The sequence below is a fragment of the Sardina pilchardus genome, chromosome 23 (assembly GCF_963854185.1).
Source record: "Sardina pilchardus chromosome 23, fSarPil1.1, whole genome shotgun sequence".
Lineage (NCBI taxonomy): Eukaryota > Metazoa > Chordata > Actinopteri > Clupeiformes > Clupeidae > Sardina > Sardina pilchardus.
The window spans coordinates 7,066,486-7,082,899 of record NC_085016.1 but is presented as its reverse complement, the minus strand read 5'-3'; the positions used below and the strand labels follow the sequence as shown (position 1 = coordinate 7,082,899).

The window sequence follows — 16,414 nt, the reverse complement described above, 5'->3', positions numbered from 1 at the left end:
CCACCAGAGATGTATAATCTTTCGCCCAAAACATTCAGCTCCGTCTGTGAGAGTCGCCGTGGCCCAATTCACACATGAATGCTGTGAATCTGCGGCAATAACTCAATCACACACACTTGGTATTATCAAGCCTCCGGATCACTGGATGTGCAGCGCAACACAACATGACAACAGCTAGGAAGAGTGACTTCACTGCCGCCGCTAGATGTACAGACTGCCTTTCACACGAGAGCAATGCAGCATGTAGGGAAAATCACACCGAAAATCGCACCCTTTGTTTAGTCAACGCACAACTGACATACCTATTGCAAAGCTGTATAAAATAACAATAAGCAAAACGTCTTTGTATCTAGTTTTGTGCATATTTTATCCAGGTGAGTGCTACACTTTAGTGAGGTTCCACTTTCATCGCAAAGCACTTCGATAAAGTACCTGAGTACACAATACAATGGGTGGTTGTTGTTAGTTTTGTTTGACTGTGCTTGGCTATACCTCTAAAGATATCCTTTACTCCATTAAGCTAATAGGAACAGTCAATCATCAGTCACGCTTGAGCCCGACACGTATGTGATCTATTCAACGGCGCACAAGACAACTGTTTACGGCATGACTGAGCACAAAACACTTAGCAAAGAATGTTGCATGACTTGAAAAGATTATATAGATGTCATCTTGTTGTCTCTGCCTTGACAGTCAATCTTTCAACATTCAGACTTAACTGAAATGTTGATAGGAATCCATCAAAACTTCAGGGGCTCTCAACTTGGACATGTGTATTTTTATTGCACGTTAAAAAGTGCTGATTGAGGTATTCTCAGCAGGTCTACAATAGAGCAACATCGCCACCTGGTGGACAAAGAATAGGCCTCACCTTTATTTAAAAGGCACAAAGAGTTGGCTTGGTGGCTTGAGTAGAATAGAAACAGTGCCCTATTGCAAATAGTTAGATTGCTGGGGGGGAAAAAACAACATTGAAAAAATTCTTCATCCAAATAAAAACTAATACAAATATTTCACCAGTGTTGTTAGGGATCATTTTATAATTATATTTCAAAATAATGCCTAATCCAATTCAAATGTTTGCCTTTGAGATTTATCATCTTCCTCAAAACTAGACCACAAATATGAAGAACCACAAAACTAGAAGGCCACATTTTAGCCACTATTTGTACATTTATCAAACCATTACACAAGCATGCAAGTGAGACCAACCACAAAAAAACAAAACAAAACAAAAACAGCTCTGAGCTCTGGCCAGTAGATGGCGCCACATTCCTATCTTTCCGTGCGTGCACACACAACAGTGGCAGCCGGTGCTCAGATGTGACCGAGTTCATTCTCACACAGGCCTGCCCTGCTCTGCTCTGCACACTAAAACCAAAGCGCCGGCACACCTGACACAACGAATCAAGCAGATTAGCCGAATTAGGGTGCGCCGTTGCCAGTGCAGCTCCAGGTGGGCCGACATCCACCGACAAACCCGAGCAACAAACAACGCTGGCACGTCACATGCCCCCGGACTCCCTTCTCCCCCCCCCCCCCCCTCGGGTCAAAACCCATCACATCCAGTTCCATCAGTTCTGCTGTCACTTTCGTGAGCAGCGGGGCTAGACCCACCCAAGCCAACTCCCAGCATGGGAAACATAACCAAACCCTAACACACACACACACTCATGATCTGCTGCTGCTGCTGCTTCAAGACACTGTTTACAACAGACCTATTTATAGAGATTAAGAGAGAGGGGAGGAAAAAAAAAAAAAAACATTGCGTGCATAATTCATATGAAATTACATAAAAGAAACATGTGCCTGCCTGAGCTGATGCCCTGCGTGGCATTGTGGGAAATGGAGTTCTCTGTGCCCGGGCTGGCAGAGCTCCTCACAAAGCTCGGTGACCTCTGGGACACAAGCTTTCCCATGGGTCTTTGTGAGAAGGCCACAAAGCGTTGCACAACAGAAGCCTCCAAGGAACAGTGCAGGCTTGTGATCACTCTAAACCAACTGCTGGGTCACTGAAGTGCACTCTGTTCAGCGTTCTTCCTTATTTCAGGAGATTTTACATGATGGAACTGAAATCGCGTCGACACTTAAAAATACTTGCTTGATTTGTCTATGGAATTTATGGTATATAATTTATGTCATATACAGAGGACAATGAAGTGCAGTTAATCTTTAAAGAGGAGACACTACAAAATCTGAAACAATTAAACAAAAATGCAAAATAGTCATTTAAAAAAAAAGGATAAATTGATCTTAAAGCTGGCATGTGAAATACCATACATACCAAAACTATCACAGCCAATAACATGCACCATTCCCCCCCTCAGGGTCCAGGAAATATTCTCAGACATCCTGAGCAGTCACCTATGAATGTGGCAAATGCTCGACACTTGACAAATGAATGTTTAGCCGGAGTGGCCTCTGGCTATGTAGACAATAAGAGAGCGTTTCCAGCACTTGCGCTGCAGCACCAAGGCTCGTCATCTCTGTTCTTTGGTCAAGTACATCTGTGGCTCGTGGCAACCTTTCGTCTTGGTTACTGTTGCTAAGTCTGTCGAGCTAGCGCTTTAGCTCCATCAACAAGAGTATATCGCTGGGCATCATAGTTTCCACTGTCAAGCTAGCCTTCTTGAACTATTTCAGTTCTAGATAGACTAAACATACAGCCTATGTGAATGTCAACAGCCTATAACATCAACATGTGCAGGGAAAATACTGTAAAACAGCACTCCATACAAATGTAATGATGCCAAGTTGATGCCAAATTTAAATATGCTAAAGAAACATTTACAACGAGGTACTGGTTACAGCAGCAAACAGTCCATGCAAACATCATCAAAACCGGAGCCAACAAACGTGACTGGACATCGCTCATCTGATCAGCCATCATCATTCAGCACATTTGGATACATTTTCATAATCATTCCGAATGAGAAGTCGGCTACACCCGCAGGCGGGTGGATTGGAGCGTGTGTGTGTGTGTCGACACACTCAACGGTCCATTCATCAGCAGCACACCACATCCCCAAGCATGTCATTCTTTTATTGGCCATCCGGAGACCAGCGCTTCGGGTACATCCAAACTTAGGCCTCCAACTGCCACTTTTCCACATAACACAACAACCTAGGCTCAACGCTCACGAGCACCAGTTAATGTTTAAATCATCCATCATTTTCCCGTTAACATGATCGTTAAATGTCAAGACAATCACAGAAGACTTGTCAAAACAATCTACGCTCTCCTTTCCAATCCACACAAACAAGTATGACACAACTGATGATTTATATTCATATATTTTATTTAATTATTAGCCACAAAGATAAATCATATCTTTTATCTAGTTATATCAACACTAGATTATTACAAACAAGTACTAATGTTGCCAGACCTGTTCAACAGATCGTCCTGCTGAAAGGGAGTTACCACCTGGCAAGTGTTTGTATCTTATGCTCCCAGGTAATTTGCACATGACTTCCCGCACATTGCCCTGAAGCAAATACCTACCTGATAATGGATATATAAATGATTACACAACTAAATAGCTAAATACCAACTAACTGTATAAGCTATATGTTACCTTCACTTATTTAATTGATACACTGGAACTGGTCTAGAAGTATCAGCTATGGGAGTAGTTTTGAGGCAAGAATTTGGACTGTTGAAATGGTGATAGTTGGTTGATTGATAACTTAGAAAATAACTATCGCTTCAGTAGCATGTGAGTGTTTGCCATTGCCGTGCATTTTTATTAGTTATATTTGGATTTTCGGGTTCTTAAAGGGTGAAAAAAGATATGCATTATATCCTGTTGGCTTTAGTGACACTGATCAATTACAATGCGTATAGGCTGTTTTCTTCTCATATTCTCAAACCTTCATTTCAATAAATCTTACAGGTAACCAAACAACCCAGTTTTAGTTCTACCTCTATTCTGACCGTTTTAATTGAAAGGATTATTAATATATCATTCATAGCCTGATTTAGATTAGATTTTATCCCTAGAAACAGAGAAATATGTTTTCAAACTACTTGTAGTATTTTCTGATTAGTGGAATAATGAAAACAGATGTCCAAAATCCCTGAGTAAAATTTTGCATACAAAATGTCAATAAAATATAATTTTGGAGTATAACTATTTGGACTCATTTTCAACTGGACAGCAATTTAGTGTGTATTTGAGTATAATACACAATTAGCATATAAACAAATAAACAAACAAACAAACAAAAAATCCAGAAATTTGCGGAAATACTGCTGCTGGTGATAATTGATAGTTAGATAAGTGATAGTTGACAAGTTGGGTGTGGTAGAGAGGGTGCGGTTTCTTATAAATGCTTCCTATTCTTTCACTTTCTTTTTTCTATCATTAATATGCACACCACCACTGGCGGGTAAAAATACACAGAAGTATAGGGCCCTTGCTGGCTCCAGTGAGCACAGAAGACAGCCTGCTGTTATATGCCACAAGGCCCTTAACTCTTACACTGAGGCACAACCAGCAGAGAAACACAAAACACATGGTCACCTTTGAACTTGAACACCAACACACACACACACACACACACACACACACACACACACACACAGTTTACAGCACAGTTTACAGCCACACAACAGGTGAACACACATACACACAATATCTCCGGTATTAGCATGCTCCTGAGCATGGCTGTATGTATGACAATAATTTACTTCATCCCCTATGCTGCATTCAGTTCCCCAAGTTACTCATTACTAACAACCTGACCGGGTGAACAAAAACAACACACTGATTAAGATTGGAACACACGTGCAAAAAAGCACACATGAGCAGCCTATAGCAAGCCCAGTCTTCAACAATAACATGGACTTTAGCCCATATGTCTGGTTCGATCGTAGTCATCACACAACACCCACACACACCCACCCATCCACACACACACACCCACTCACAAGCACAGTGTGTGAAGGCCAGGGTGGTCTACTTTAAGGTAAAGAGCACACATGAGCCTCAGTATAGGCCCCGACTTAAAAGAATGCCTTATATAACAGTCATGATGAATGAGTTTCATCTGCCTGTGGCGGATTTGCAGTCAGTTTGCTCAGCTAACATGCTTCAGTTGAAACTGGCCTACCTCTCTTACATTCTTGAACCTTAAAAATCTAGCTAGGGTGCTATGGCAAACAGAAATCAATCCACGGTGAATGACAAGATGACATCTGTACTATGTAGCGTCTGCTCATTACTCTTTAGGCACTGTCCCCCACCCCCCACCCCGAACAGTTAGTCATGCTGTCAGTCAGTCAATCCCGTCATGAGGTGTGAAAATGGTAGTTAGAGGAGGGGCAGGGGAGGAGCGAGGGGGGGCAGGGCCGCTGGGCGAACCTGAGGCCGTAGCAAGGAACGCAGCTTAGCTAGCGTCGATACATTACGGCGATAAATCAAGCCGCACGTAAATCACTCGCCTCAACACCCCAGCAGGGGGGGAAATGCCACGTCCGAGCATGCCGAGCCGTAATTTTGTTAATGGCTAGCCATCAGGGCGAACACGACACGGGACAGGAGCATTCCTGCCGAGACGAATAACCTGCGGAGGAACTGAGAGGAGGAGGAGGAGGAGGAGGAGGAGGAGGAGGCCCACGTCGTTCCAGCTCAGCCACCCAGCGGAGAAGCGGCCATGGGTTATACACGACGACGCACAATAACTGCCAAGTGTCCTCACCTTTTAAGAGCCAGTCATTAAAAATAACAAATCACCCTTGCCGCTTTTCGACTATAATTATCAGGGAAAAGCTGAGCGATATTGGCATGCGGGAAGAGGCTTCAGAGAGGAGCAATAAACGCTCTGCTCTGGAAAATTACTGAGCACTGGAAAGGAAAGGGAAGGAGAAAGCAGTTCAAATCAGGAGTGGTTGGAGGGTTGTGTCGTCGCTCTGGGGGGGTGGGGGGGAGGGCTGATGACAAGTTACAGAGAGAAAGAAGTGAAGGATGACAGAGGAAAAAATGAGGGTCAGAGAGGTCAAAGAAAGGGAAGGAAAGAGAGGAAGAAGGGAAAAAAGAGTGTGAGTGAGAGAGAGAGAGAGAGAGAGAGAGAGAGAGAGACCAGACTGGCAGCGCCTCCAGTGGGTTTCTTACAGCGAGAACAGTATCAGCATCATTGAGCTCTCCCTCACTCTCTCTCTCTCTCTCTCTCTCTCACTCACACACACATTCATGTACACACACACACACACACACACACACACACACACACACACACACACACACACACACACACACTATCCGGTGTCACGTGAGCAGGCTGGGGTTTTTCCACTTCGCTCTCCGCCAGCAGACACAGCCAAACATGGCTACCGTTGCTGACCTGGGAATGCTAGGGACAGAAAGTGTGTTTGTGTCCATGTCTGTTTCTGTGCGGTCGTGTGTGTGTGTGTACAAACGAGACAGGAAAAGAGAGAGAATGAGGGAGGGGGGGCTAGTGAGCAAGAGAGAGAAAGAGAGAGAAAGAGAGAGAGAGGGGAACACATACAGTACCTGCCCTCCAAATCACCCAGACTCATTACAGCAGCGCAGTGCAATCTGTACTTTTCCCCCTTTGCACTCAGCACAGAATAAGAGCACCTTCCGGAACACAGCTCCAGCAGCTCCACCACCATTAACATCACCCCCACCAGCAGCAGTCCCATAAGACTCCATCCATCTATCTATCTATCTATCCATCCATCCATCCATCACCACTGCAAAACACCCAGCCCAGCCCATCCAAGCCCAAAGCCCAAAGCCCACCCTGGCCTTGCTAATGGACTGGACTGGACTGGACTGGACTGAACCAGAGCTGAACGCACCGAACCGGCGAGTACAGGAAATCCTACTTGGACGGATCAATGATCGCACTGACTGAAGCCTCAGCTGGAACCGGGCTGTCAGTGGCGATCCAGACCCAGACCCAGACCCAAACACAGGCACAGGCACAGGCACAGCTAAATGGGAAAATCAAAGCCATCGATCTCAGTTAATGAGACCCTCACCCATTCCGTCCCCGCCCCTCCCCCCTCAGGCTTTATGGCTTTACATGCCTCCACACTCCCAAAGACAAACATGTAAGCATGCACACACCCACACACACATACACACACAAACACAAAAACACACACAAACAAAGTCCATCAAAGGCATCGACCCCTGTGAGTGAGACAGCACTTCATAGCTACCCCAGAGCAGCTCGCCTGCTAACGGTTCACACCATTTCATACGTCAGCAGTCAGCACACAGACATCCTGACTCCACCAAAAGCATCAATCCCTGCCCCTGAGACAACAGATAGCCTGCTGCTACTGTGTGTCCAACGGTCGGGGACACACCACCGCCATACCACCGCCACACCAGCGCCACACCAGCGCCACACCATCCCTTAACACCAGACACCAAACACAATAAACTCACACACCAAGGATCTTCCACTGAGTTACAAACCGCAGACTGGCTTGGACTCAAAGAAACAGCGAGGGATCGGATCCACACAGATATTCTTTGTATCATATTGTATTGTTATATTGTATGATATTCTGTATTCTTTACAGCATTTAGGATTCTGTGACAACCAGAAGATATCAGCTAGCAGCTATCAGGCCAATAAGTGTAGCATACAGATAAAGTGTAAATACAAACCGAAAACCGATTCTAGAAATGTTGTGTACTGTGCTTCAAAACCATCAACCTCTGTAGCACCAATGCTATGAGCAAAAAAGCTAACATACAGCAAATAGTTAAGTTAGGCTATATATCTAGGGTTATCCAACACAAGAATATCGACACCTTTGTGGCAATCTAACCTCACTTCACCCTTCATCAATGTACTCAACAACACCACTAATGCAAATGAATCAGCCATCTTCTCAGCTGAACCATCAGTAAAAGCATCGGCTACAAGCTAAACAAAATAGCCTCACATCCAGGAAAGGCTTGGAAAGTGCAGTGCAGTGCAGCAGCTGTCAGCTAATGGGGTTGGACTGGCGCCAGGCCCTGTCTATCCTATCAAGGCCCCATCTTCAAAGACAAGTCAGGCAGACAGACAGACAGACACAGAGACAGACAGAAAACAGATGCATGTAGACACAGACAGACAGACAGACAGACAGACAGACAGATAAACAGACCAAGCCCAGCTACTTCTGGGGGCAGACTATCCTAGCTTGAAAACCTCGGGGTGGGTCATGGATGGTGAGAAGAAGTCTCCACCCTTAAGATCCCGAGGACATGACTACAACCTCTTGGACAGTGTGAGGAGACAGGGCTCGATGTTGGGGTGTTGGACGGCGATTAATGGGGTGCTGCTGCTGGCATTGTTAAAAGTGCCAAGACAGAATGCTCACTGTTTGGGGCCACACAATGATGGCCTTTGAATATTGTCTCAAGAGGCAGAGACAGAACCCAACATGAACTCCTCAGTAGCTTGACCAAAATAATGAGGCTATGTCTGGTAACACATAACGCTGACGTAGATTGGAGGACATCTGGGAATATTTAGGATGCATTCAAAAAGCCAACCTACTTAAGCCAATCCATGCGGAGTGGTCTTTATTGATCAAGAAAGCCATGAGATTATGCTTTCACATTCACATAGCACAAGGGATGTGATGACTGCTTATGCAAGGAGTCTGGATCATCCCAGCAGTGTGTCTGCGCTGTTGTCTGTGTACGTATCTGTGTTTGAGAGAGAGTGCACATATATATGTGTGTGTGTGTGTGTGTGTGTGAGAGGGAGAGAGAGTGGGGGTGCACTGTTTTTGTGCTGTGTGATTCAGCGTTTCTAGGGCAACCCTGAGACGGTACGGCAGCAGCTGAGTGCTGTAGAGGGGGGGGGGGGGGGGGGACTGGCTGTGTCGGTGATGGAGCTGTCCAGAGCTTCAGCCGGAGGACGCCAGCTACAAACACAGCGCACACACACAACAGCACATACACAACAACGCGTACACACGCACACGTACACACATACACGCACGCACACACACACACACACACACTCACAAGAAACCACACACAAATGTCCCACACACAACAAAGCACATACACACATAAAACAAACCACACGCACAACAACGCACACAACAAAGCAGAAGCACAACAAACCACACACAAGACGAAACACGCACACACACACACAACGGCGTACAGTACACACAACAACAACAACACACAGACACACCGCTCTGCTGCTCGCTGCACTCTAAATGAGGATATAAAAGAAAATCGATCAAGGCCATCTGAGGTAAAGACTATTGCAGTCCTCATCACTTCAGGGACAAAAGCGAGCAAAGCTGCAGACTAGGGCAACAGACAGTATTAGCCAAGAAGCTACAACCCTGCTCTCCTCTCCTCTAGTCTCCAGCACACCACCAAGCTCATCCTAACAGCTGCTGCCCACACACACCCTCAGCTGTTGGTCAACCTTCAATAGATGACGATTGACTCACGCCACCCTTTTTACCAGTGGTGACCAAAGATTCTAGAAGAACAGAGCTCGGTTCTAGAATCTTTGGTGGTGACTAACAGGCCAGCGAAATAGACACCTTGCTTGTCACAGATGTGAGTGGCACCTCACCAAAGAATGGCACTACGGGGCTATGGAACTATAATCTCTCTCTGTGCAGGAAACTTTATCACCTTCTTTTTTCGCCTGCAGCAGCTTAAGCTGTCGGCACACCTGAGCTGTCAATCACAGCGTGACCAAGCATTGTCACATCAGCAGAGTCACACACACACACACCACACAGGGGGGAGCTGACTCATGGTCAAAGCAGCTACAGTTGCCAGGTGACCCTGCGGCCAGCCAGAGAGAGAGAGAGAGAGAGGGAGAGAGAGAGAGAGACACTGACTCAGCCTTCACACACACACACACACACACACACACACACGTACACAGAGACACACGCACCCATGCATGGTACATGCGTCACCTAAAACGCACACTGTCCTCAAGTGTCAGCAGGGCAGGAAAAAAAAATATCAAAGGACACACCACACATGGTAACCATTGCGACAATGCAGGACAGACTGCTTTGCCCACACAACCTGCAGCTGACTCCGTGTGTGTATGTGTGTGTGTGTGTGTCCAGACTACACTAATCTCCAGGCGAGTCCAGGGTACAGCAGAAGACACCTACAGGAGGACTTTACTCAGCTTACAGGAAGGGAATTCAAGCACCAGTAGTGCAGTGCGGTTGCTAGTAAGTACCACTCGCTGGTGGTGGTGGTGGTAGATGGTGGTCTGGTCAGTCACCTGCTGCAAGGCCTCTCTCTCTCTGGCCGGCAGCAGGAAATGCCTTGCCTTCATTCACCGCGCTGGGGGACCTTTTTTCCCATGCATTCCTCAGCCAGAGAGGACTCTTAAAGAGGGAGCGAGCGAATCGAATCAGCAGGAAAACTCAACGGCGGTCGGGAAAAGCGGACGGGAAAGCACCCCGCGCTAGCACATGCGTGACTGTGGCACCAGGAATGCATGGAAGCATTCCTCGGAAAAGATATACTGGGAATATGGGGGACGAGAGGCACCAGTCTATGGAGACAGGTTTATGGGATCATACATGGGAACACCATAAAAGAAAGACACACACACACACACACGCACACACACACCTGTCCAGCTTTAAAGAGGGCAAGGCATGTGTGCTACCTGCCTGCCTGGCTGGCTGCCCCTGATGATTCGCAGATGGTTAATCTGCGACGACCGGCTGGTTAAGCAGAGGGGGACCCTTTCATGTCGGCAGTGTCAGGTCTGCTCCTGCTAGACTGACTGCCGGTGCCCTGGGGCTGCTAACGTGTGTGTGTGTGTGTGTGTGTGTGTGTGTGTGTGTTTTTTACCAACGACACAAACATCCCATCGCTCACTGAGAAAGAGTGAGTGGGGTGAAGGAGAGAATGCGCGAGAGCGAGAGGGAGAGGGAGAGGGAGAACGGGTAAATGGATTAGTATGGGGCACGGGGTAGAGGAGCGGGGGGGGGGAGAGCAGTGGAGTGTGTAAGCGAGATTGAGTTAAGAGGCAGAAGAAAAGTGAATGGATGAGTGTGTGTGTGTGTGTGTGTGTGTGTGTGTGTGTGCGTGTGTGTATGTGAGTGAGAGAGAGAGAGACAGCAAGAGAGGGGAGAGAGAAAAGAGGAGGAAGAGACAGAAAGAGAGACAAAGTGAAAGAGAGAGAAAAAGAAAGAGAAAGAGAGAGAGAGAGAGAGAGAGAGAGAGAGAGAGAGAAAGAGAGGGGGAGGAGGATGAAGATGCGAGAGGGGAACAGGGTTCTCTGGGGGAGAGTCCTGGCTAGTGGCTATATATAGCGCTGCTGGAGTGACCGAGGACTGACCATTTTTCCAACAGCCCTGAGCTTGAAAGGACCAGACAACACTCCAGTGAGAAGAAGACGACAAAGAGTACACCACAAATAAATAAATAAATAAAACGAAAGGCAGCACACAGTCGGCCCATTAATTATAACCACATGAAACACACTTAAAACATCTGCTCTGGGAATCAGAAAACGCGGAGCGAAAAAAGTGATCAAAGAGATCGGCACCTGAGTCATCTAACCGCTACAAAAACAATGGAGCGGGGTGTGGGCCAGTCAGCCTCACACTGGAATTTCACTGCTCCAAATGCTATGTGACAGTGAAGCAGGCGAGGTTTGTCTTAACAAGCCTGTGCTTCAGGAACATGACTCAAGTGCTTTGAAGTGCATATGATTCACCCTATATACCATAGAGTTTCTGGTGCCCAAAGTGCAAGTGAGTCACAGCATACCATAGAGCCCAAAATCGCATGTGAATCACAAGATTCCATCGCGGTGATTAGGAGATGAGCCACTTTTGTGGGCAACAGCAATTTCGGGAGAGACTTTCTGGACACATCTTACACAATTCATGACTTACTGATACAGCCTGAGAGACTCGGATGAGAGAGGAGCTTACACGCCTGCTCTTACACTTTTTCGGTCTCTACACACACTCCTGTGCTGTAGTTCGGCACAGTATCTCTCGAGGGAAGGAAACTTGCTTACTACAAAATCAGTTCCATCCAGCAGCGTTATGTACGATTGAATCTACTTAACACGTTGCAAATGTGAGAATATTCATTCTCAAATGTGAGAACATTCATTCCCAAATGTGAGAATATTCATATCAAGTCAGTCAAGTAACTTCAGGAATAGCATGAACTTGCGAATAGGTGATGGATAAGTGTGTGTGAGCGTGTGTGTGTGTGTGTGTGAAGAGAGCCCTTACCTGTCCTCTTCTGCACCAGCTGCGGCAGCTAAGGCCGCAGTGTCCATTCCGACGGTGCCCTCCATGCCAACGGCCATCCTGGGCAGCGACTGCTGGAAGAGCAGCCTCTGGGCATCCTCCAGCTGGGAGGCCGTCAGCAAGCTGCTGCCGCCGTACGCTCCTCCGCCGTGGTGGGGCATCTGTCCCTGGTGCGCCAGTGCCAGGCCCATCCCGCCAGCCAGCAGGGCGGCTCCGGGGTGAGCCAGGCCCAGCGATGGGTGGGGCATGCCGGGCACACTCTGACCCAACATGGCAGCGGCAACGCTGGCAGCTGAGGTGGGCAGAGCCCCTGCGTGCTGCGGGGGCTGTTGTTGTGGGTCTGGGAGCAGCTGGGCCGGGTGTTGTAGTGGCTGAGGCTGTCCTCCTGGGGGCTGGGCAGCCTGTGGCACGGCGGCCTGGCCTCCTGCTGGGTGCCCTGGCATCCCTGCTGCTGCTGCTGCCCCTCCTGGAGCTCCGATGCCGGGCATGCCTCCGACGGGCATGGGCGCCATGGGGTGAGCCTGACCAGTGGTCTGGTGCTGGGTAAAGTCCTGCCCCTGGAGGCCCGGGTGGGCGATGCCCGTGTTGGGTTGTTGCGTGGCGGGGTAGCCCATCTGTCCTTGGGCTGGCTGTGTTTCCACGTGGTACGTCATGGGCTGCTGGGGCCTCATGCCAGGCGCTGATTGGCCCTCGGTGCCCGGCACTCCTCCGACGCCGTGGGCCATCGTCTGCAAGCCGGCAGGTGGCATGGTGGCGGGGTGCATGGCTGGCACCATGCCTGCCTCCGGGTGCATGGGCTGCTGGGTGCCGGGGTGAGGGTGGCCAGGGTGAGGGGCCTGCTGCTGCTGCTGCTGCTGCTGCCCAGGGATGCCAGGGATGTGGCCGTAGACCGGCTGGCCTGGCATGATGCCAGTCTCTCCCAGCGTGCTACTGACGGACGAACTCCCGCTAGTGGTACTGTCGCTTTCAGGTGTAGGTTGGGGGGGCACCACGGAGGTGGCAGCAGCAGCAGCAGCAGCGGCGGCGGCGGCGGCAGCAGCAGCTGAAACAGCAGCAGCGTTAGCAGCATTAGCAGCTGCAGCAGCAGACTCCGCAGTACTGGTGGGGGGAGCCGAAGAAGGTGGAGGTTCCTTCTCGTAGAACTCTGTGCAGGTCCACCTGCCCTTGCGGTAGGGCTCCGAGTTGGAGTCTAGCTTGACCACTCGGAAACGGGAGGCGGTGGAAGTGGCGGTGGACCCAGTGGCGGCAGCAGTAGTGGTGGTAGTAGTAGAAGCCGAGGCTTGAGAGTGGGCAGAGGTGTTGCCAGGAGTGGGCTGAGACGTGGCCTGGACAGGGACAGGCTGGGCACCTCCAGGGCCTGGGATGCCCCCTCCGCCAACGATGCCCAGGGCGCCGCCTTGACCGATACTCACAGGGCCCTTGGTGGAGGCCGGTGGCTGGACAACCATCCCTGCAGCCGCACCCTCCAGAGGCACAGGCCGGACAGGGATAGGCCTTACGATTTGACCGCTTGCTAGGCCAGATGATGGAACGACAGGCGTGGCCGTGACCCCAACACCACCTTGGACAATGTGCAAGCCCCCACTTTGGGTTGGCGCAGGAGCAGCCATGGGGTGAGGAGCCTCCTGATGGTGACCATGGTGCGGATGCTGATGGTGCTGGTGCCCCTGGTGATGCACGGATCCGTTCACCATGTACCCCTGCTGAGCTCCTTGCTGCAGCTGGTGGTGGAGAACGGGTTCGTTGGGTGACACGACACCGGGGGTCTCAACGCCATGGAGACTGTTCAGTGTCTCCTCGGAGGAACTTCTCTCCGGCACGCCGTGGTCGGTGGCCCGCGACACAGACACGTCCAGGATATCCGAGGAGGACAAGTCCTCGGTGTGAGATTCGTCCATATCGTCATAACTTTCGGTGTCATCCGCTATGCTGTTGTTGGCGCTAGCAGACACTTGAGCAGGCAGGACACTGGTGATTTGGAAGCCGCTCTTCTTTTTCACCTGTGCTCCAGCGCTCTGAAGAGACTGCGACTGCACGTTTAGGCTGTGGGGAGGGTGGTGGGGTCCAGGCGAAGAGCACCCAGCCGGGCCTGTATGCTGACTAAGGAGAGCGGACTGGTTGTCATCGGTCGGGATAACGTTAGCGTTAATGTTGGCATTGGCAGCGTTAGACAAGCTGCTGCTGCTGCCGGTGTTGCTACCCCTTCGATTACTAAAAACAGAGGAATGCGCCATCTTCCTCGAGCCGGGAGAATCCCCGGTAGAGTCTGCGTGATGCATCTCGTCAAAGTTGGCGACTTAGTCGCGTGAATGGATGCAAAACAAAACTTTTACTTCTGGCGAGATCGATGCAACTTAGTTCGTCCAGCTAACTAAAATGTGACATTCGAAATATTCTCTCGTTAACGTTGTTAGCTAAGTATATACAGTGAGCTAGCTGTTAGCTAGCGACAACTTCACAGACAGTGGCTAGTTAGCTACACCGGCATACACACACATGCCAGGTTGCCCTGTCGCCGGCCAACGTTTTCTGTATGAAGATTACCCGGAACAGTTCCATGCAATACAAGCCGAAGAAGACCTAAAAAAAATCTCAATGCCAAATGCTAACGTTGCCGAGCTAGCGGTCCAGCTATGAGTCTAGCCGGGCTAGCAAACTAGCTAGCTAAAAAGCTGAGTAATAAACGCAGAATCTGCGTATGTATGTCAAACGCTATTAAATATCTCTATAGATATCATCATTTCTAAAACTATAAACGTAAGAACATATACTTAAAGAATAAATCTTAGTCGTTACTAACGGCAGACCGGCTGTAAATTCAACATAAACATTGGAGTCATACGACATCACTTCCATCACTGCCAGACGTTAGAGCCGCATATTTGGAAGACTAATCTCCTGTTACTTTCGAAATAAATTATCCAACATCGGCATCAAGATCCTCTTCGAGTGTTCTTTTCCTGTGCGACAGTTGTCAACCACTTAGATCCATTCCATCATTCTTTTAGATTCAACATTTGCTGTATCATCCTTTCTCCTATGATCTCAACCCCAGCCATACTTGAATCAGTTAGCAATGCTTGCTATCCCAGCTAGCGAGTTGTTTCTCTCTTGATGACGTCAGAAGGGGGAGGAGAACCTTGGGAGATAGCACCGCGCATGCGGTTTGCCGAGGGGGCAAAAAAGAAAAAGAATGCACATTGACAGATGAAGGATACCATGAGACTGAGGTAGTTCACAGCGACTTGGAGAGAAAAAAACTAGAACACAAGCTCATTGAGGACATTACTTCAGCTCAAGGGACTCAATCTGAAAGTTTAATAAGCATTTTAGTGTTGCAAGAGATAAATGAGCAGTTTTATTGATCCCAAAGGGAAGCACTGGTGGATATGAATGGCCTCCTTTAATGATCCTTATTGCAGGAGAGATGAGGGAGCCTCAAGCTGAAGACACTGTACTGTCTGACCAGTAGGGTGTATGTGGTATTGCACATTATCCCAAGCAGGTGAGCAACAGCCCCCTCTCCACAGCCCAACTCTAGGGGCTCCAGAGCAGTCCTCAGCACAGAGGCAGCCCTCTTTAATAGTTTGTTAGCGTCACCAGCTCTGATGCTGCTGCCTCAACAGATTGCTGCAAAGAGAACTGCACTTATATCTCAACAGCCTGGTCAAACACATACACAGATCAAAATACCCTACAGCTTCCTCATTCTATTCTATTCTAGAATATTCTATTCTGTGATCTCTGTTATATTTCTCGTCTGGCATGTTGTCCAGGTGAATATCAAGGTATCTGTATATGTCTTGTAAACCAAGGAAAGGAAATGTGGCCCAGACATAATTTGAATCACATTAAAGGTGTTCCAGTTGTGGGTACATGGGGTTTAGATAGCCATTTACATGGAGAGAGAGAGAGAGGGAGAGAGATAGAGAGAAATCCTGACAAAGAATGCATAGATTCATGGTTATGGCTATTTGCCAGATGCCTTTGTTCAAAGCGACATACAAACAAAAACAACACAATAATTATTTAGCAGTGAACATTTTCAAAAAGTTGGATCATATGACCCACATAAGATCAGACAATAGACTAGGTCAGTGAAAAAGAGCAGCTACTACATTCAATTTCATGTAGACATCGAAGACGTGCACA

General features: G+C 48.5%; 1 protein-coding gene across 1 annotated transcript in view; it reads right to left on the bottom strand.

Moving 5' to 3' along the window:
* LOC134071041 (TSC22 domain family protein 1-like) overlaps positions 1 to 15,338 on the bottom strand; it is a 37,282-nt gene extending 21,944 nt beyond the window's left edge. The window contains exon 1 of the mRNA XM_062527604.1: positions 12,245 to 15,338. Within this exon, the coding sequence (XP_062383588.1) occupies positions 12,245 to 14,541 (2,297 nt within the window). The 5' untranslated portion in view covers positions 14,542 to 15,338. The remainder of the gene's footprint in view (positions 1 to 12,244) is intronic.
* Positions 15,339 to 16,414: the final 1,076 nt, after the last annotated feature.